General features: G+C 37.7%; 1 protein-coding gene across 2 annotated transcripts in view; it reads left to right on the forward strand.

Annotated features, from left to right (window-relative positions):
• baiap2l1a (BAR/IMD domain containing adaptor protein 2 like 1a) overlaps positions 1–23,066 on the forward strand; it is a 96,594-nt gene that overhangs the window by 15,661 nt on the left and 57,867 nt on the right. For both annotated transcript variants that reach the window (XM_057826170.1, XM_057826169.1), the window contains exon 3: positions 3,421–3,507. In XM_057826170.1, coding sequence (XP_057682153.1) covers positions 3,421–3,507 — 87 coding nt within the window. The remainder of the gene's footprint in view (positions 1–3,420; positions 3,508–23,066) is intronic.

Below are 23,066 nucleotides of genomic sequence, written 5' to 3' on the forward strand. Positions count from 1 at the left end.
TTCGTCTTAATAAAACTTGTGAAATTTTCAATCAAAAAATAAACTAGTAGCTCGCCATTGTTGATGCCAATAATTACTTACACAATGCTCATGGGTGCTGAAGCCTATAAAATCAGTCGCACCCAAGCGCCAGCAGAGGGCGACAAAACTCAGAAAAACACAACGAGTACACATTTCACTGTGCTGTCATTTTAATCTGAGCGGGGCATGTGCGTTAATTGCGTCAAATATTTTAACGTGATTAATAAAAAAAAAAAAAAATTACCGCCCGTTAACGCGATAATTTTGACAGCGCTATTGTTTATTTATTTTTTAATTGAAAAAAAAAATAAAAAAATCCGCGATGGACCGAGGGTGCGAAGTTTGAAGCGAGACGTAGCGAGGGATCACTGTCCTTGGAAAGCTCAGTACACATACCTGTCAACCCGAGGCCATTGGCAATCTTACAAATAATGATGTATGCCCTTACAAATTGGTGACTAATCTTACAACATTGTATATAGTGTGCAATATGAAACAAAAATAAAACTAAATTTTTTAAAATAATATGAATTTATTGGTAATATTGTAAAATATAACCTGGTGCAATCAAAGAACAATCAATATCTTCAGCTACATCATGATTACTAAAATTTAACAGTGACTTTTGTTATAATTGTGTGTCGCACTTTCGGCAATTTCTATCATGTCTTGATGGCTGCACTTCATGGCACTTCAGCTCGCAATGCAGTTTGACTTGAAGGTAGTTCGTTCGTGTGTCCAATTTTAAATTAAAAAGGTCAATTGATAAAATTAACTTGCGGATGCAATCTTTGAGTCAGGGAACATTTCTTATGTTAATTCTGAGAAGGGATCAGCAATAGTTGCAGGCAAATTGTGTTCGGCAACAAATTGGCAGAATAAAATCTCCGCTTTCATCACTTTTCATTCTGCAGACTTCATCTTTATGACCAGTGTTGTTAGTGACCAGTGTGTCTTACTTTTAAAAAGTAATTAGTTACAAATTTCTTCTCCCAAAAAGTAATTGAGTTAGTTACTCAGATACCTGAATGTAAGAGTAAGTAGTTACTGGGCAAAGTAACTGGTGTTGCCTTTCATGCCTTTTTGTATTTTTCATTAAAAACAAAACAAAACAAAACAAAACATAGTAACCTTTGCTATGTTTGAAAGTCATTTAATGTTGTGAATCAACTGGTAAAGTTGTTAAAATTTCTCCCATTTTTGCGTAGTTCCCTTCTGTCTACTTTCAACATGTGAAAGTTTTAAAACGGTTTCATCATTTAAAGATTTGCCGATTTAGGAGTATTTTAAATAAAAAGTTACTTACGTTCGCTAGGAAGGTTCGCTACAACAGAGCCTTTCTGAGAAGTCTACTGCTTTAAGATGGCAGCTATTTACTAACGCCGCTGAGTCTGTCATTTTGCATGTAGTTCTATAGACCCCACTCACCAACGTCACACAATGACGTGTCGCTGTACCCGGCCACCATATTGTCCGTCATTGTTTATCCGTATTCTCAATGGTTTCAATTTGTCGTGCAATTTATAGTGCAATTCATGGAAGCCCCGGTGCTTTCAGACGCTGTAAACTCATTGGATCCATTGCATAAAAGGCGTTATGTGGAAAAGCTTCAGTCTATCCATTCGCCAGATCCATATTTGATGCCTAAATCGATATTTTTCGACCCGCTGTCTTCGCCGTCTCTGCCTGACATCTGCTACCCTGATATCTACAACTATCTTGTCCACAGAAACTCAGCCTATTCTCACGAAACTTTGAAAAACTTTAAGAGCAGCACTCTAAGCAACATTACCCCGTGTGACCCTTTACTTTCAATTTTCTAAAATGGCGACAATAAAAAAAAAAAGTTGACTGCGATGGCCGACGCTTCAAGGATAGGTGGATATTGGACTATTCAATACAATACGCAACAACTGTGTCTGCCTCATCTGCAAAGAGACAGTCGCTGTTTTCAAAGAGTTCGATGTGACGCGATATTACCGAACAAGACACACTGACATGTACGACAACATTACAAGGAAGATACGCAGTGAGAAATTATAGCAACTTGAAGCTAGTTTAATTTCACAGCAGAAGTATTTCGCAAGAGCCCGAGTGTCGAAAGAGAGCACCACAAAGGCGAGATTGTTGAAATTATGAATTTAAACAAATAATAATAAAGCAAATGTAACACACAGAAGGGCTTGCTAAAAATTGCTTGAATATATTGTTCTACGTAAATCAGCCAAGGTAGCCCCCCACATTTTTACCACACCAAATCTGGCCCCCTTTGCAAAAAGTTTGGACACCCCTGTTTCGCTGATGATCCGTAGACGAGGCCAGCTTCTTTCACTTGGTACAAGCTAAATATTATTCACAAAATAATGATGGCGGAAGAAATAAACATCTTGAATTTGAAACTGTATGTTGTCGGCGATTAGCCTCGCAATGATCTTAATCGTGGTTGTCAGCCCAAAACCTTCTAAATATATATTAAATGCATCTTACCAGGTATAAAATTACTACTACATAGTCTGTGGTGATCGTTTGGTGCCCAGTTTTCTTGTCGAATTGCAGCAGTCCATCTCACTCTCCTCTCCGGGTCTCTCGGAATACGGTAGAACTTCAAGTCTCTTCGTCTATCTTCTCTGTTACTGCAACCAACCGCCACACACGCCTTCACCATTTTGATTATTAATGTTAACGAGCAGAAAAACACGCCATAATAGGAGGAATTTACGTAGCGGTAATGCGTAAACACGACGAGCTGACGGACAATATGGCGCGGAGACGTGGTTGTGACGTCATGTGAGTGGGGTCTTTATGCCTGTGATATCTAGGCGTAGACTGTAGGCTGTCTGCTACAGTAAGGAAATATTGGAGCCATCTAGCCTAGCATCATGTTTGCTACAGCGTCACAACAAACACTCTTCTCTCTCCGTGTCTCTGAATTTTCTCGCGTCATTCAACCAACGAAGTAACGCATAGTAACGCACATTGTCTCGTTGCCGAAACGGTGACAAAATCCAAATGGAGGAAAAAAAACGTAATGCACGAAAAACGCACAGATTTTGAACGTACGGTGTACACATTTAAAAATCAGTGCTCACTTGTACAAATTACGCCGAAACCGTACAACTTGACAGGTATGAATACAGGACGCTGACTTTTGTTTCTGAATACGAGATGATTTTTCAAGGGATGGTTGACAACCCTAGACATGGGCATTAAATCAGCTGAAAGTGGAATTAAAAAGCATTAAATGAGATTTGCTGATACCTCTAGAAACCCTGTGTTAAATCACATGTAAATGTATGTAATTATAAATGGTCATTTACCAGATGGATGAAATTCTACTTATCCTAGTGTGTAAACTGGTTATGAAGATGTTTCACTTTGGCATGTCATCCTCCCACACAGGCATGACCGTCGCTGGAAAGGCTTATTTTGATGCCATCACGAAAATAGGAGAAAATGCTACTATGTCTCCAGTATCAAGGGAACTTGGTAAGTTGCATGCAAGTTGGACTTAAGTAAGTGTGGAACAATAAATCCATACACAGGCTAATCAGTAATATCATAGCTTTCCAGTAACAATGCTAACATTCACCCATAGCAAGCGTCCTCATTTTGAAACTTTATGGCTCCAATCAATGAGACAACGTCTGATGTTGGTAAAATAAGTCCCCTGAAGTGTTTTAAAACCCTGCAGGTTGGAGAGTTCCTCTTGAGGCTGACGTAAAAAAAGTTTGCTAAATGCTGCAAATACAATAAAACTGAATAGGTTTTGCCATAGTAATGTAACATAACTAGAGATGTGCATCCCGATCGATCGGGTCCGATCACGTCATTTTCAAAGTATCGGAATCGGCAAAAAAATATCAACCATGCCTTTTTTTAATATATACTATATATATTTTAATTAAATCGTTTTCTAATTGTACTTAACGTTACAGACATAATATGTTACACTCATGCAGAGTCTTTAATTTAGGCTTAAGGTAGGGTTATCAAAAATATCCCGATAATGGTGGCAATTATTTTATTTAAAAATGTGTCACGTTAAAATATTTAACGCTATTAATATATGCGCTGCACGACCCTCTCACTCATTGTCACGCTCAATCTGTAATGACACCGTTTTACCTATATAGAGAGATAAAAGGCAGCGGCAAAATGAGTAGAGTGAATTTTGGCAGCCTTTGGAGCCTTTCTTCAAGTCTTTCTATTCGTGGATCCCTCTCACAGAAAGAATGTTAATAATGTACAGTAAATGCCATCTTGAGGATTTATTTTCATAATAAAAAAATACAGTACTTATGTACTGTATGTTGAATATATATATTCGTCCAAGTTTTATTCATTTTTTTCTTAATGCATTGCCAAAATGTATATGATCGGGAAAAATTATCGGGAATGATTGGAATTGAATCGGGAGCAAAAAAAAGCAATCGGATCGGGAAATATCGGGATCGACAGATACTCAAACTAAAACGATCGGGATCGGATCGGGAGCAGAAAAACATGATCGGAACAACCCTAAACATAACGTAAACACTTTTTTTTTTTTTCCACAGTCTATTTTGCCATCTAATTTCTTCAAGTCAGTGTTTCAATAATCATGTCTCATCTTGAATGACCACATAAACGCTGAAATTCTAGAGCTGTTCTAATTTTCCAGGGGATCACACTGCATATTGTTATTATCCAGCAAGTTGCCACTCAGCACTGCATATTGTTATGATCCATCAAGTTGCCACTTTGCAGTAATCGGAGACAATATGATGGCCAATGAATGTATTTTCATTTCGTTTCAGTTTGAGGAAATTGTGTTGTAGTCATTGTGGACAATGTTATATTGTTATGCTTCACCGCTTCTTTGAAACAAAGTTTTCCTATTGCAATATGTGAAGTGATGAAATGTCAGAGGCAATCTAAAATAATAGATGGAATGGGGTGTGTGTCTTGAGGAAATCGGAACAATGTAGCTGTTTACTGTAAATCTCTTAGGGGAAATCCATGAAATTCTCTTTGTTTAATCTCATTTAAAACATTCTAATTGTTGGATGATTATAACAATGTTGCTCTCAGAGGTATGGAATGATGGGAGTCCCCCCCGGAGTCCCCCCCCCCAAAAGAAAAAAGAATCAATGAATAAAAAAATATCGCAGATTTTATTTCAATTAAAAATAAATAAATACAGTATTTTATAGAGATGATCTGATCACATAAAGCCTGTCACCCTCCCTCCGGCTGCTTTTCTTACTAACCAGGGCAGATGCAGTTTGCTTGTTAGTTAACGATGAGTGACAGGCATTAAATCTCTGATCTTGTCAGAGAAGCTTGGCAGCGCTGCCTTCAAAGGAGCCTAGTTGTTTAGCTTGTTAAACACTAGCGGTGGTGTGCTGTAGCAACTCATTGTGTGTGTAAGTGCTCTCAGCAGCTTGAGCTGATTTTAGTGGACTCACTCAATGAAGCATTTCATTGTTTGTTTAAAAATAATTCGGTTGGACAGTTACATGTTTAAAATGTGTCATATTTATAACATTTGAAGTGTTTAAAAATGATTTTTTAAAAATTATAGTTTGGGGGGAAAACATATATGTGTCTATTTCCAATGCTAAATCTGAATAAATTCATTGAACACACACATTTTTAAAAATGTAAATAAGCTCCGCCTCTACTTCGCAGATTTTTTTATTATTATGAAAAACGAGGGATCACTGTAAATAAATGAATAAATAAATAAAGAAATGGAAAATATAAAAGTATATTTTGTCACTGGCCTTTCCATTTTGTCATTGAAAATGCCAAACGGAAAAATCAATGGCAATTATTTTTTTCTATTCCTTTGCCTTTTCTATTTCGCTTGTCATTGTCTTTGCCTTTGCTTTTGCCTTTGGTTTTTCCGAATTGAATGGTCTGGCAATCAAATGGTGTCGGGTGGGACTTTCCATGCAGGAAAGGTTTAGTTATTGACGGCATCCTATTTGATTGTCTTAGTGACAGGGTAGTTGGCTGAAGCGACCCATCCAGCCTGCCAGCTGCTTCTCTATGCAGTTGTGAAAAGGATTTTTCCGTATCTCTCCATATAAATGATGAATCAAAAATGTGATAGACGCCCCCCTCCCTGCCCCATTGCGCTGAGACGTCACTTTCCTTTAGGTAAACTAGGACTAGTCAGCTATTGACCACTATTCCTGTTTGGAAAGTCCCTCCCAACGCCATTTGATTGACAGACCATTCCCTTTGGTAAAAGCTCATGCAAAAGCATAGACAATGACAAGCGAAATGGAAATGAAAAAGGCAAAGGAAAAGAAAAAAATGCCTTTTTTCCCGTTTGTGTTTTTATATGAAAAAAAGTAAAAGTCAATGACAAAATATATTTTTATTTATTCATTTATATCGCTTTATATTTATATATTCATTTATTTAATTTTGGCGCTCCCGTGATTCCATATACAAGTGGGTAGAGTAGTCAGAAATTTGACTTAAGAGTAGCGTTACATACGATATTACTCAAGTAAAAGTTGTCATCCCAAAAAATTCTCTCAAGAACAAGTATTCAGTGAAACCAATACTCAAAGAACTGCTTATTGTGCCTGATTTTTTAATTTTTTTTTAAAAGGTATTTTTTTTCTCAGCACAAAGTCATCTGTACGAATGTATTAACTCTACTATAACTTATTGCATGACCATATTGCCGTCCCCCCCCCCCCCCCCCCCCCCCCCCCCAAAAAAAATCACAAAACAAGAAAAATCAACAGAAATGAAACCCTCACCCGTCCACAGAGTATGAGTGCCCTCTAGTGGGGAAAACCAACTACCATGAAATTTAAACGATCATATCTCCGGTTTCCCTTCGTCTATCGGTGCCAAATAAAAAGTGGGTGGGAAGTTAAAATCCGTGAAATCCTGCAGTGCTCAGCGTGAAATCATTTATTTTTAAAAGCGTTTAAAAGACTCCACGCGATTGAACAGGCATGATCATAAGACTTCCGACTACAAGCTTGTGTGTGTGGTCATGTGACTGTATTGTTACGTCTGATTGGTATAATGGAGTCATAAAGTCACTGTGGGCATCTCGAGCAAAAAAGTAAAATCTTAACATGTCGAATAAAGAGGACATATGTAATGACTCTAGTGTAGACCAAAGTAGCGGAATAAGAGTACCGTAATTTTCGGACTATAAGGCACACCTGACTATAAGCTGCGACCCACCAAATTTGACGCGAAAATGGCATTTGTACATGGATAAGCTGCAGCTGTCCTCTCTGTATTATCAGATATTTACACCAAAAGATAAATCTGTAAAACTTGTTTCGACAGTGGCATCATAAGACTGTTTAAGACCACCATTCATTTGGCTGTCACTGCTCCCTGGGGGGAGACAGTCAACCTTTGCTGCCACCTGCTGTCAACACTGTTGTCATCCAACATGCCTCTAAGCATGCATTGCAGTGCTACTGATGTAAATAATGATGAAAATTCGTATTCTGTGCTAATGATTTCTTCAGTTACTGTTCCAGTTGTTTCATTAATTGCTAGCTATGGTATTTGGTAACACTTTATTTGACAGTTGCGCCATAAAACTGTCATAAGACCATCATAATTATGACACGACACTGCCATGAGCATTAATAAATGCTTGGACAGATGTCATTTTGTGTCATCCGGCAAATTATCTCACTTTTGAATGGATATAAAAGATCCAAGCTGGAATTAGTGACATAATTTGCTGGATGATACTGGATGACATCCGTCATAAGCATTCATTAATGCCCATGACAGTGTCATGTCATAATCATTATCTTATGGCAGTCTTATGACGCAGTCATGAAATAAAGTGTTAACGCTAATAAATAAACAAATAAGTAGCAAATAAGCAGTTTTGATTATTCTAACATCTACTCGTGAGGAACAAATGCTAACTACAAGCACAATAATAATATGTTCCCTCACAGTGCAAATTGAAACTGCGGATTATTTGTAAAAGAAGACTCAACGCTTGCATCTCATTAGAGTGTGCCAGGGATCTCAGAGTTGCGACTGGTGGGTGTATTTAATATAGGAGGCTTGAAGACTATGGGAGGAATAATGATTGTACTTAAGTTCAGCAAGTTCTTCAATCATAACGACTCTCCACAGTAATCTCGTGCAAAAATGCACGGGCGGCTGAGCACTCACTCCCTGCTGTAGGGACTATTTAACGGGAGAGTGTGAATTCTCTTGCCGTCTGCAGCAAGCGTCATACAGCAAACATGCTGAATAAACACAAGCACAGAAGACTGTCTTCTCACCACTGATCCCTCCTTACGCCCTAGTTTGACTCACCCTAATCCACCAAATGTCTGCCTGTTCATGGTACCGCACTCCACAAAGTGGAGTGGAATTGATTATTTAGGTTTTGGTCTGGTGGTTCGCATGTTTTGGGGAAGGATTCTCAGCTTAGGTTTTCTTAAGAAGAGTTTGCATGTTCTCCCTCTGCTTGTGGTGTTTTAGTCTGGGTGTTTTCACTTATACCCAGTAACATGCATTTTATGTTAAATGAAACTGTCCATGAGTGAATGTCATAGTTCATGGTTGTTTGTCTATGTTAAGCATTTTCAAACAGACCTGTCTGCAGATTTTTTGGGGGGAATCCTTCATTGTTCGAGGAAAACGAATCGATTTCCCTGTTCTTATGCTTAGGCGAAAGCTATAATATGGCACCATCCTGTGGCATAGCCAGTGTTGGTAATCTTTAGTTACAGTTACAAATTACTTAGTAACTCAGTTACCTCATTGTAAGAGTACTTAGTTACTCAGCAAAGTAACTGATGTTACTTTTCATCTTCTACACGTTAGTACATTATATATTCTAGAACATGTTTCACATCAAATATGTTTATATTAATTGATTGGACAATAACACTATATACTAGAGATGTCCCGATCGATCGATCGATCGATCGGGTCCAATCACGTCATTTTCTAAGTATCACAATCAGCAAAAAAATATCGGCCATACCTTTTTTTAATATATATTTATTTTTTAATTAAATCGTTTTCTAATTGTATTTAACGTTACAGACATAATATGTTACACTCATCCAGAGTCTTTAGTTTAGGCTTAAGGTAGGGTTATCAAATTTATCCCGATAACGGCGGTAATAAGTTTTTAAAAAAATGTATCACGTTTAAATATTTAACGCAATTAACGCATGCATTGCACGACCCACTCACGCATTGTCGCGCTCAATCTGTATTGGTGCCATTTTACCTATATAGAGAGATAAAAGGCAGCATAAAATGAGTAGAGTGAATTTTGGCAGGCTTTGGAGGCTTGTTGTAATTGGCTAAAGCCTTACAATCCCTCTCCCTACGATTAGAAATGTCATGGGATGCAATGTGGGGAAGCAAGGTAGCAATTGATCTTTTTCTTAACACCTTATTTTATTTCCCAACTCAGAGAAGATATATCAGTTGGTAGCACTACGCACAATCATGGTTCCACTTCCCATCATGCATTGGGGCATGGCTACAGCATCATTTACTGAAGGCTCAACAAATACACTAGATGGTAATATTTAGTCACAATATACAAAGTCTTTCCATCCGTGGATCCCTCTCACAGAAAAAATGTTAATAATGTAAATGCCATCTTGAGGATTTATTGTCATAATAAACAAATACAGTACTTATGTACTGTATGTTGAATGTATATATTCGTCCGAGTTTTATTCATTTTTTTCTTAATGCATTGCCAAAATGTATATGATCGGGAAAAATTACCGGGAATGATTGGAATTGAATCGGGAGCAAAAAAAAGCAATCGGATCGGGAAATATTGGGATTGGCAGATACTCAAACTGAAACGATCAGATCGGGAGCAAAATAACATCGGAACAACCCTACTTTATACAGTATTTTAGAACATTTGGTATTTATTTGGATCAAATATATTAGTCTGCTAAGGAAACACAAATGTAAACTGACCATTAACCAGTGCAAATCTCTGAAACTGAATGTTAGGCCAACTGCACAAAAAGCAGAACATGTGCGACAAAATCAGACTCGCGCTTTATTCAACCAAATTGTAGTAACCCGCCCCTTAACATCCTCAGTGATGGTAACGGCGTTGCAAAGATAGTAAAAGTAATGAATTAGTTTATTCACTATTAAAACAAACAAACAAAAAACAAAAAAACGCTGTTTGAAACGTCGTTATTTACGTTGTTATTAACGACACTGAGCATGTCAAGGAAATACTATATGTTGTAATTATTTGAGTTTTATTTTTGGAAAAAGAATGCTATTTGATATATAGTGATAGCTTGGTCGCAAGGAACTATGTCAATTGAGGACATTCGTTTGGATAAGAATCGGGACTTGTGGCAGGCTTTTTTAAGGGTTGGGGGAATGAGTACTTGCAGATTTGTACTATTTCCAATACCCCCTGCAAATAGCCAAGGTTAACTGTAACATTCAACATAGAGTAATTGAAGGGTATAAATTGTCCAAAGGTGTGACTGAGTCTAAACAGTTATTTGTCTAATATATGCTCCACAACTGCCTTTAACTGATACCCTCCCTACTGAAAGTCTATTGGGCTAGACTCCAGCTCTGTATGTTATTGTTACGAGAGGGCGGCCGATATATCTGGGCGATATATGGACATTTTTCCCAATATCAGCCATCTGGTGATTACCATAATTTTCAGACTGCAAGGCGCACCTGACTTTAAGTCGCTACCCACCAAATTTGACATGAAAACTGCATTTGTTAATAGATAAGCCGCACTGGACTATAAGCCGCAGCTGTCCTCACTGTAATATGGGATATTTACACCAAAATCGATTAATCGGTCACACTTTATTTGACAGCGGCATCATAAGACTGTCAGACCAAATGAACCACTATTCATTGCTTCAAGAAGCTTCATTTGGCCATCACTGCTCCCCTGAGGAGACGGTCAAACTCTTTTGCCACCGGCTGTCAACGCTGTTTTCGCCCAACATGCCTCCTAGCATGCAATGCAGCGTTAAAGATGTAAATAACAATCTGAAAACATGTTCTGTGCTAATTATTTCTGCAGTTACTGTTTCACTTGTTTCATTAATTGCTAGTTATAGTATCTGGTAACACTTTATTTGACAGTGGCGCTATAAAGCTGTCATAAGGCCATCATAATTATGACATGACACTCCCATGAGCATTAATGAATGCTTATGACAAATGTCATTTTGGGTCATCATGCAAATTATCTCATTTTTGAAAGGATGTAAAAGATTCAAGCAGGACAGAAATGGAGTTAGTGACATAATTTGCCGGATGACACATAATGACATCTGTCATATACATTCACTAGTACCCATGTTAGACAGTGTCATGTTATAATGATGAAGGTCTGATAGTAGTCTTATGACACCAATGTCAAACAAAGTGTTACCTATCAACCCAAATAAATAAAAAAATGAGCCGCACTGGACTATTAGCCACAAGACTCAAAATGAGGGGAAAAAAGTAGCTGCTTTTAGTCTGAAAATTACAGTAACCAAAACAACAACAACATCAACAACAAAAAAGCTAAAAAAAAAAAAAAAAAAAAAAAAAAAAAAAAAAAAAAAAAGCATTTAGATCAGGCATCTGTGTGGGCAACTGTGGCCGCCGCTGACTGACATTAGAACAGCTTGAAGGCAGCACAGGTTTGCCTGTTTTGTAAATATAGTATTTTTTAAATCTTGCATAAGAGGATAAAGAGTAGTGTTGGTTTAGCCTTTTAAGGAGTTTACTGGGTGATCCATACACTCTAAATGTAACTCGTAGCGTTAGCGTAGCATTCGTGTGAGCATGCGCTGTAGCATGGCGAGCATCCTCTTAAACTGTGTATAATCAATAAAAGAAGAGCCGCGTTTGTTGGTTTGTAGCATTAGACCAAATTATTCCTTTAAGTCTCAGCCAGTGTTGTTATGAACGGCGTTAAAGTATAACGGCGTTACTAACGGCGTTATTTTTTTCAGTAGTGACTAATCTAATTAATTACATTTCTTATCATTGCAACCCCGTTACTGTTACTGAGGATGTAAAGGCGTGCGTTACTTTGCGTTACCACGTTGGTTGAATGACGCGAGAAAAGTATGCGAGACACGGAGAGAGAGAAGAGCGGGAGTGGGAAAGAGGGAGTTGTGACGCCGTTGCAAACGCGATGCTAGGCTATTTGGCTCCAATAATGCCTGACTGTAGGCGAAAGCCTACAAACTACACCCACATGATGCTACGCTAGATATCACATGTACAGTGTATCACAAAAGTGAGTACACCCTTCACATTTCTGCAGATATTTATCTCATCAGACCATAGGACATGGTTCCAGTAATCCATGTGCTTTGTTGACATGTCCTCAGCAAACTGTTTGCGGGCTTTCTTGTGTACCTTCTTTAGAAGAGCCTTCCTCCTGAGGTGACAGCCATGCACACCAATTTGATGTAGAGTGCGGCGCATGGTCTGAGCACTAACAGGCTGACCCCCCCACCTCTTCAATCTCTGCAGCAATGCTGACCGCACTCCTGTAAGAGCCACATGTCATTTTGGAGGGAAAATGACAAGCATTACTCAATTTGGACATTTAGGGATGTACATAGTTTCCATGTGGTGTACTCACTTTTGTTGCCAGGGGTTTAGATATTAATGGATTAAAATTTGGAGTTATTTTGAGGGGAAAATAAATTAACTCTATTATATAAGCTGCACACAGACTACTTTTCATTGTGTCAAAGTGTCATTTTGTCAGTGTTGTCCCATGAAAATGAAAATGCTGAAACATCTGCAGAAATGCGAGGGGTGTACTTACTGTACTTTTGTGATACACTGTATATGAACTAGATGCTAAATGACAGACTGCCGGTGTTGGTAAACAGACCCCATCTTAAACGAGTAGACTTCTCAGAAAGGCTCTGTTGGAGAGAACCTTCCTAGCAAACCTAAGTAACTTTTTATCTAAAATACTCCTAAATCGGCAAAATCCTAAGTTGAATCCATCTTTAAATGATGAAACAATTTTAAAACTTTCACATGTCGAAAGTAGACCTAAGGGAACTAATGCAATAACGGGAGCAATTTTAACAACTTAATGGTTGATTCAAAACATTAAATGACTTTCAAACATAGCAAAGGTTTCTATCTAGCAATATCCGCAATACCCCTGTGTCTAGTTAAGTTTAGGGTAAAGAATTGTGCTAGGGCCAATTGTGCCAAAAACCCTTTGAACTTAACGTAGTGTGACCTATGTTTTTGTTTTTTGGAATGGAAAAAAAAAACTTTGAAAAGTAACACCTGTTACTTTGCCAAGTAACTAATTACTCTTACATTCAGGTAACTGAGTCACTAACTCGATTACTTTTTGGGAGAAGTAATTTGTAACTGTAATTAATTAATTTTTAAAAGTAAGATTAACAGCATTGGTCTTAGGTCATTGAAAATTTGAAGCTGTTGAAGCATTTTTTTAAAATTGCCTTTCATAATCTATGTGCTTTTTTTAAAAAAGTAAATCAGCTTAAATATCTTTTTTAGATATTAGCATATGAAAATCCCATATCGGTCGACCTGTAATTGTTACTGGAAAAAAGTTGCCATAAGAGTTGTATTCAGGTGGACTTAACACGGTACCTAATTGCTTTGTGTTGGCCGTTTTCTTTTATTGCATACTGCGTCATAAACTAGACAGATGAGACAAAATTTAATTCACCGAAGACCATAATGAGGAGTAGTGTGATTGATGGACACACAAGCGGACAACACACTAGAAGATTTAGGTGCTAGAGAATGGTTATGATTTTTAAAAACTGCTCTCATCAGAGTAAAGGACTGGAATGCTAAATAGGTAAATGGATAAAGGGCTTCTTTCCTACATTTCAATCACCCCACTCAGAAGGGTTGTGAGACTCTTGTGAGCGAATAAAATCAGGTTTTACTTCAGTTTTATGTGGCAATCTTGTTAGAATTCACAAAATGTCGTGAAGCTTTCATGCATAGAGTGATGGATTGGACACACTCTTGTCTTTTAAGCAACTTATGGGACTGATGATGTAATATACAAATGTTAGTATTTCAGTGAGGCTCACATTCCTATGGCGTAATCTTTAAGAATGTGTAAATACAGACTTGAGTTGCAATTTGTGTGCAAGTACCAAGGAATATCATGACATAGTAAAGAGACAGTCAAAATAAGGGGTGTGACAATACATTGAATAGGTAATATATACATGAAGAATACCTATATCGTTTTAAAAATGGTTCACTGTTTAAAAGTGAAAAGGAATCAACAAGTTCCTACCAAAAACTTCCATTCGAATAGTGTTGATGTTAGTTCACTGGCTGCCATCGAAGGTGCTAGACATCCAATTTATTTTGACTGAATTGGAGTCTAGTGCCTTCGATGACACTGAAACCAGAGCATTTACAGCCAGTGTTTTGTGGGCATTTACAGGTCACTTCCTGTTTATTTTAGGGCATTTACAGGTAGGGTTGGGCATCGTTTGAAATTGAACAATTCCGGTTCTGATTCCACGTTTCGATTCCGGTTCTGAACGATTCTCGATTCAGATTATTTTTAGAGGCAGCCCCCCCCACCAAAAAAAAAAAAAAAAAAAGGGCAGGCTCAAGCTTAGCTGGGAGCTACGACGAAGCATTAGGATAAATTCTTCTATTGATTATGATTTTATGATCTTTTAATACTGTTGATTTGAACGGAGGCTGCAACGAGTTACGTAACGAACATAGCCGCTTCTATAGGTAATATAGACTGAGGAGTTTACAGATGGCGGCTGTTTACTAACAGCGGGAAGTTTTCATTTCGCATCTCTTTTTATATACAAGTGATATCTACTGTAGCCCGACATAATAATACGACTTATTCTCGTACTATTTCATCCATCCATCCATCCATCCATCCATCCATCCATCCATCCATCCATCCATCCATCCATCCATCCATCCATCCATCCATCCATCCATCCATCCATCCATCCATCCATCCATCCATCCATCCATCCATCCATCCATCCATCCATCCATCCATCCATCCATCCATCCATCCATCCATCCATCCATCCATCCATCCATCCATCCATCCATCCATCCATCCATCCATCCATCCATCCTCTACTGCTTATGAAGACAGATGTAATTTATTGTTTTACTTACCTGGTTCTGACGGTGCAGCGTGTCAAATACACGGCACTCAGCTATGCACTTGGCACTCGACACTTGTATTCCATGAAGCCTGAGATGTTTAATCATATTGATTGTGCAGCCACTTTTGCATGATATTAGGGCTGCAGCTATCGATTATTTTAGTAGTCGATTAATCGCTGTACTAGTTAGTTCGAATAATCGAGTAATCGGAAAATGAAAAATTAAAATACCTGAGCTGAGCCTCAAACGGTATTAAAAACAAATAAATGAGGATCTATGTACAACAAAAGAACAATTGGCTAACTTACATGGCAAAAGTCCGCTAGCTTAAATGCTATAAAATGCTAACTTTTTTTTCTCCAATGCTCTTAGCAAATGGTTCACTCATATTCCCCCAAAATACAGCTAAATATACATATAAAGTAAATTACAAATGCATTGAAAAACATTAGCCCAAAGAAAAACCTAGCTTACGTTGGTCTTAACAGGGAGCAGTTGGATTCAGCCATGTAAAATGAGGCAGACCAGAGGGCAATGTATCCACCCTAATCAATAAACTAAACGTAAACACTTTCAAAATAAAACATTACAACGCCACTTTAATTAAGCGAATACTCGAGGCAACAAAATTTAATTTGATTATTTTTTTCTAATCGAATACTCGAGTTAATCGATTAATCGTTGCAGCACTACATGATTTAGTTGTGTTGCAAATGTTGCACTGAGCTGACAGGTCTGGTTTTTTTGGTAAAGTTGGGCCAAACTTTTGAGCACCGCCGCACCGTGTCCATGGTTGTAATCAAGTTGCAATGTGCAAACACACGCGGGAGCAATTTTTTTCTGCTCGGTGGTCAGTGCATCAAAACATGGAATCAAAATTTAAAAATTCGTACTATTCCGGGAGAATCGGAGTGTTGGAACTGGATCCCATTGATACTCGATGCCCAACCCTATTTACAGGTTACTCCCTGTTGATTTTGAGTCACTTCCTATTCATTTGAGGACGTCTGCATTCCATTGCATCCTTGTTAATATTAAAGAAGAAAAGTAATAAAGGTCAAAAGTAATAAAGGTCAACTTATAATAAAGTATAACTTCATTCACATTGGTTCAATTTACCTGAATAAAAAAAAGTCACATCCACTGTAAACATAAACTCAAGGTACGTGTTATGATCTTTTGATAATGGAAAATGACAGTACAGATAGAGGACAATATGCCAAACAATTAGACCAAAAATATACAGTATACATTAATACAACAAAAAATGAAAGTGTCATTGGACAGAGGGACAGTTTTAGTTTTTGCAGCACTTGTATCATCCAGCATGACCGAGACCATGTCTAGTGCTGCATGCAGTATTAGCTCCTTTGTCATGCTGTAGGGTTATTTTGCACTGAGCCTTATTATTAGTATGCCGCCTTATTAGATGCTAACAGTGCTCGCTGGTTTACTGATGTAGCACTCAAAAAGCAGGACGATTTTTGGCAATATTCAGCACGTTTTAGCTGAAAAAAATAATCAAGCAGATTATCTATGTAATTGGAGCCTATTGTCTTCAAGTGACGTCTTAATTGATTTGGCTTCATGCTGTCCGCTGACATCATTGTTAGACACAGTAAACAGACGGGTCTGTCATTGCCTCCTATTCTATTAAAAGTGAAGCCAAATGCTACTTATACTTTGTCGTATTTCCTCGTCTTAGCTTCAGGAGACATCTCCAACATCCCTGTCAAATAATTTTTCATGTTGTCACTGAAACAACCACTGGTGACGAAATATGTTCAATGAACTTCATAGCTCTTGCTCTTTGCTGTGTGCTCTTGTTTGGTGCAAAAATACTGCACACACTCTGAAAATGAGAGCACCACTGTCACCCACTGAGTGGATGTGCAATTACACTTCATTGTAATACGGCAAAATTTATGTTCCCCAGGGTCGCAACCTTCTATTTGAGAAATTAAACAGGAAGTGACCCGGAAATGCCTCAAAGGATAAGGAAGTGAACGAAAACTAACATGAAATGACATGAAATGCCCCAAAATTACCTCATCGCCTGTCATTGGCTGCCACTGACAGCCATAGAACTCCAATCCGTTTGAAGTGGGAGGGATGGTAGCGAATGAATCTTCATTCGGATTGGACCTCTACTAGTGATAAACTAATTCCAATTTGTAGCAGAAGAATGAACACAGCTTGTTTTTATGTTTTAGCTCTTTTTGGAATATCCTACCATGATTTCCTCACCCAATTATCGATAAATGTTGTATCGCCATATTGTATGATGGGCGTTAACGTGAGCCTTTTATTGCAAAATCTTGTAGCGCTAACTTATGAGCTGAGGGTCGACAATTTATGTGTGCGTGGGAATTTTTATGTATTCTTAATTTATTCTCTTAAACCCACGTGGGAATAAGCTGCACGGAAGATAAATACATATTGCAACTTTCAAAAAGTAACTACAGATAGCTCCCAGGTTACGACCAGTAACGAGTCTGACTTTTGGGGCAGGAGTGGCATAACATGTCGATGAATCCGAAACACAATTTCGGCAATAAAATTAACTTCCAAGACTAATTATAAAAATAAGTTGAAAATATTTTTGTTTTCCATCATTTTTGAGGGGAATTCTAAATCGGGCTGCTTAGGACAGCTAAACTTTTCGCCAAGATCGTCATCCACTGAATACGATACGCCCACTGGTCTTAACAGGTGTTGTGTCAAATTTTGCCTCACATTAGAAATTGCAACTTTGTGTTAAAAATGGCTGTGAATGTAGCGGATACAAAGTAAACACTAGAAACTTTCTTTATATGATATTAATATTTACTTATGTTTGATCATGGACTGACATGTAGAAAAGTTCTCATCGGACACGTTAGCTGCACACGACAACTGCAGGCAACTCTTTCACTGTTTACGACTTCCCGTGTAGTTAAGCAATAATTTACGCCATATTCGTGTGGAACATGTATGTTTACAATGTTACTTGTTTTTTTAGCACCTGTGGATAACATTGAGATTCCAATTGAATGTAAAAGAGGCCTTATTAACCGCTAAAGCCGCTTTGGGAGCAACATTTTATAAGGGTGCAAAATTTGTTGTACAATTAGCATCTTTTGTGGGGCGCTCAACATTTTGGCGGTGCTCTTTGGCTTTTCATGGTCCACATTTTTAATCCTTGGTTCTTGCTCAGTAGTTGTTGTGGCTTTTGAAAGCTTAGGTTTGAAAAAATTACGTATATCCATCTTGCCTCTTCATTCCTCAGGTGGTTTTGCCTAAGCAAAGCAATTGACCAACTAAGGTGCTAGCTGTGTTACTTTGTGGGTTTCTTGAATAAGACAACTTACTGAAAGGGTTGACTGACGGATCTTTAGTTACAGAACAGAAGAGAGGCATCATCAACATTAACTGTCCACTGGAGGGCTTTTTATCAGCTGTCTCGAGCTCACCGCGTATCTCTAACTTCCGTGTGCCGTGACGAGCAGATATTACTAATCGAACATGCAGATACGATTTGCTCATAGCATTACAATAGTCACATGATCTGTTCGAAAAATAATTTTGACCCATTATGACCCATTATAATTTTTTTTTGTTTATTTCATTCATTTCATTTTTTTTAATTGCTTTACAACTTTTATAGACAATATTTTCCATTATATTACACCATTATGTCTCCAGTTTTCCTTTTTTTGGTCGCATAAACAGAACCTTATATTACCTCACAGTATCATATTTTTTACTTCACTTTATTAATATGTTCTGTCCTCACTAAACGTGAAGTTGTTTAGCTTTATAGACAGCAAACAAGGCGATTGTGCTTTTTGAAGATTTTTATTTCCTTCACTTTTGACAATTTGTAAAGCTGCAACACACATCTGTGCACGTATGTTCAAAATGACACACATTTTCACTATAAAACACTTGACACAAAACAATCGGTGTTCAAACGTCTATCTAATCTGATAATTATGTAAATTTAGTAGATTAAATTAGCCTAATTTGCCAAACAAAAGCCCGCTAGCTTAAATGCTAACGTTATTTGAATTTTTCTTTTATCCAGACAATTGTTTTAGGTTGTTTTATTTACCTGACATGTTTCGGCGACTACTCCCGCCTTCATTTGGGATGAAAGAAAAATTCAACTGATCTATAAGTGTAGACAAAATGAACTCAATACAACTATTAAATGCTAACGTATTTAGAATTTTCATAGCAAATCGCTCACACATAACTCGACAAACTGTAGCTGTAAACTTAATTACATAAACATACACATGCATATATTAGCTGAAACAACTTACAGCCTTATGTGGGACAAACCAGAGCGCAGCTGTCCTTTATCCATGTTAGACAAGTCTGTTCCTCAGTCATACAAGACGACAGTCTAGCCAGACTCAACACTGCCACCAGAGGGCAGTGTATCTTGCATCATTAAACAAAATAAAATACTTTTGGAATTTTTGGATAGTTATTTTGAGATTTAGGGGTACATAAAGGGTAATTCTGATTTACGTGGAAATTCAGGTTACGTCACCAGCGTATGAATGGAACTCATTCGTAACCCGGGGACTACATACCTGTATTCTATTGTTTATGAATAGCCATTTTGACACTGTATTGTCAAATTCACAACTGAGTATCATATAAAAGTAAAATAATGTCATATAAAAGTAAAATAAAAAAATGTAATAATCTATTGATGAATTTCTAGGTTTATAATGGATTTTAGCAGCTTACAAAGAGAAAACATTTTTTTGTCATTTTTTGCATGGGAAATAATAGAAGACGCTATTAATTCAGCATTGAGGGTCACTCTTTTGAAGGTAGGTCTGGAGGACTTAAATTTGATCTGATATGACTAGATTGTTGATATATTCATGATAAATGGCAATATCTTTTCATTGTATTACCTTCTTGGAGAGGATCACTGAGATTGCTGATCAAATCCTTTTTTTCCCCAAATTCTCTTTCTGGGGATTTGGGGGAAATCTTCAGACTCGGCATAATTTACTGCTACTACTTGCCTCCCGAGGACTGGATGCTCTTCTACTGGTATTCTACACCTTCTTTTACCCCTGCCTTGTTGTTGTGAAGCCATTTTCAGTCAGCTAACTTAAATGCTACGAATGCGAACTTATTTACAATTCTCATAGCAAATTGCTCACGCGTAACTCCACAAACTGTAGTTGTAAACTTTAATACAGATGCATACACAAACATATATTAACTGAAACAACTTACAGCCTGATGTGGGCCAGACCAGAGCGCAGCTATTTTTTATCCATGTCAGACGTCTGAGTCATGTCAGATGTCTGAGTCTGCTTCTCAGTCATACAAGGTGACAGTCCAGAGGAGGGGTGTGACAAAATATCGAAATGGTGATATATCGTGGTCCTTTGTATCCCAAAAGGTTATTGTTATGCTCCTGCTAAGAATCGAAATATCGTTTTAAAAAGGTGTCAGTGTTTTTAAAAAAGAAAAAAGGAACCAACAAGTTGCTATCAAATTCTTCCACCATAAGAGCATCTCAGTTAACTCTAAGGCTGCCATTGACGGTGCTCGACGCCCAATCCATTTAGACTGGGAACGTTCGTTCATTCGAAACCAGAGCATTCGCAGTCCTTCTGTCCGATTTTCGAGGCATTTACAGGTCACTTGCTGTTCGTTTACAGGCCATTTCCTGTCGTGTTTGAGTCACTGCCTATTCATTTAGGTGATTCCAAGGTCATTTCCTGTTCTTTAAATCAAAATAAACAGGAAGTGACCCATAAAATACCCCCAAATCAACAGGAAGCAACTGAAAATCAACAGGTAAATGACCTTAAATGGCCCAAAATTACCTCATTGCCTGGCATTGACTGCCAATGACAGCCATAGATGTTCAAATGGATTGGACGTATACTAGTGATAAACTCATTCCAATTCACAGCAGAAGCTTGTTTTTCTGTTTATTAGTTGTATGTTGAACACCTAGAATGATTTCCTGACAAATGTATCAATAATCGTTGTATTGCCATATCGTCAGATCATCGTTATCGGGAACTTTGTATCGCAAATCGTATCGTATCGTGAGGTACCAAGAGGTTCCCACTCCTAGTCCAGACCCAACGCTTCCACCAGAGGGCCGTGTATCCTCCATCACAAAAGACAATACCTTTGGACTGTTTGGATAGTTATTTTGAGATTTAGGGGTACTTAAAAGGTTCATTCCGATTTACACGGAAATTCGGGTCACGTCGACAGTGTAGGAATAGAACTCGTTCGTAATCCGAGAACTACCTGTATTGACGGATCACATCATTTTAACACTGTCACTCAAACCTGAACATTTTCTTCTACATTTGTATTGACCAAGCAGGTGTAAATGAAGATGTGGCCCATGAGAGTAAAGCCCATTGTAGTGTGCGCTTGAAATCATATTGTCGTGGATGAACAATAAAAATCTTCCTGTGCAGTAGGGCGTGAATGGATTCTGCAGGGAATTGCCATCCGTCTCTGAAAAGCAGCAGGTATAAAGGGATCGAAAATGTGAGCCGAAGAAGAGAATAATATAATCCACACCCTCCCAGCCTTTCTCCTTGCCCTTTTCAAGCATCTTTTTTTAATATGGAGATTTGCCATCAGTATGAGAAGAATGGTAGATGCAACTATTTGTTTCGCGAAGAATGAAAATTGAGAATAGAGGGGACACACTGAGCGTTTCCCCCACTGATAGCGTTAAAGAGATTATTTAAACGTTTTAAAGCTATTTGATGAGTCTGTTGGACTGTCTAGACATTCGCACAGTATTTGCTCTGTGCTCATGTGATGCATAATGAGCAGTTTGCCTTTCAGTTCACACTCAAACATCAGCAGAAGCAGTGCAGAATTGTAAACGATATCTTTTTCCTTCTAATTAGTTATCAAATCCATTAAGGTTTTGTTCAAATTTAAATACACTGTAATGACAACTTGGGAGTGTTCAATTTGCCAAATCTTCAATTTGTGCAAATGTCGTTTTGATCAACTGCTGTTTGGCTGCATGAATGAAATGGCTAATGGACAGTTGGCAAGTCAACACACCCACAATATTACGTGCACCGTGACTGCCCTTTAAAAAATATGAATGCACAATTTACTTGTCTTATTCGCTCCCTGAAACTTAAATCATGTTATGTGAACAGTTCTTTATTCGGGAGTCAAAATCAGAAGTCATTTTCTTCTTGGAACTTTTACAGTGAACCTGTTTATCGCTGGCATTGTCGTGCTCTGTCCGAGCGGTGGAAAATATCATTTAGAATACCATTTTCAAACAGTTTTCTTTAAACAACTTATTCAAACACACATTTTAAAATACAGTGGTACTTCTACATACGAATTTGATTTATTCCAGGACCAGGTTTGTAAGTCAAAATGGTTGTACTATATGTCGAGCGGGACTTTGACATAAGAATATATTATAATTCAATTAATTTGTTTGACAGCCCAAAAACATATGCTAAATACTGGAGGTACAATTATTGATAGCAATTACACTTAGCAATGAATTATAAATACAAATTGGAATAATAATATTAAAAGTAAATGGAAATTTAAAAAAAAACAAAAAACATTTTTACTGTCACCTTAACTCCATCCAGCATCATCACCTTGTCCAATGCAGATTCTTGACTCTTGACAAGGTGGTGATGCTGGAACTTTTGTTTGGTGCTGTTCCAGTGATATTTACAAAGATGAGTGCCTGAAGAAGACATCCAAAATTCCCCCAGTCCTTGATGATATGAGAATGCATGTTAGCAAAGGCACTAGGGAGATGGCTATTGTTAAATCTTCAATAAACATTGAAATTTTAGACAGCTTTCTTATCCCTTCAATTGAAAATATGTTTGTCATTTTCCAAGATGACA

Source organism: Corythoichthys intestinalis, chromosome 21 (genome assembly GCF_030265065.1).
Source record: "Corythoichthys intestinalis isolate RoL2023-P3 chromosome 21, ASM3026506v1, whole genome shotgun sequence".
Lineage (NCBI taxonomy): Eukaryota > Metazoa > Chordata > Actinopteri > Syngnathiformes > Syngnathidae > Corythoichthys > Corythoichthys intestinalis.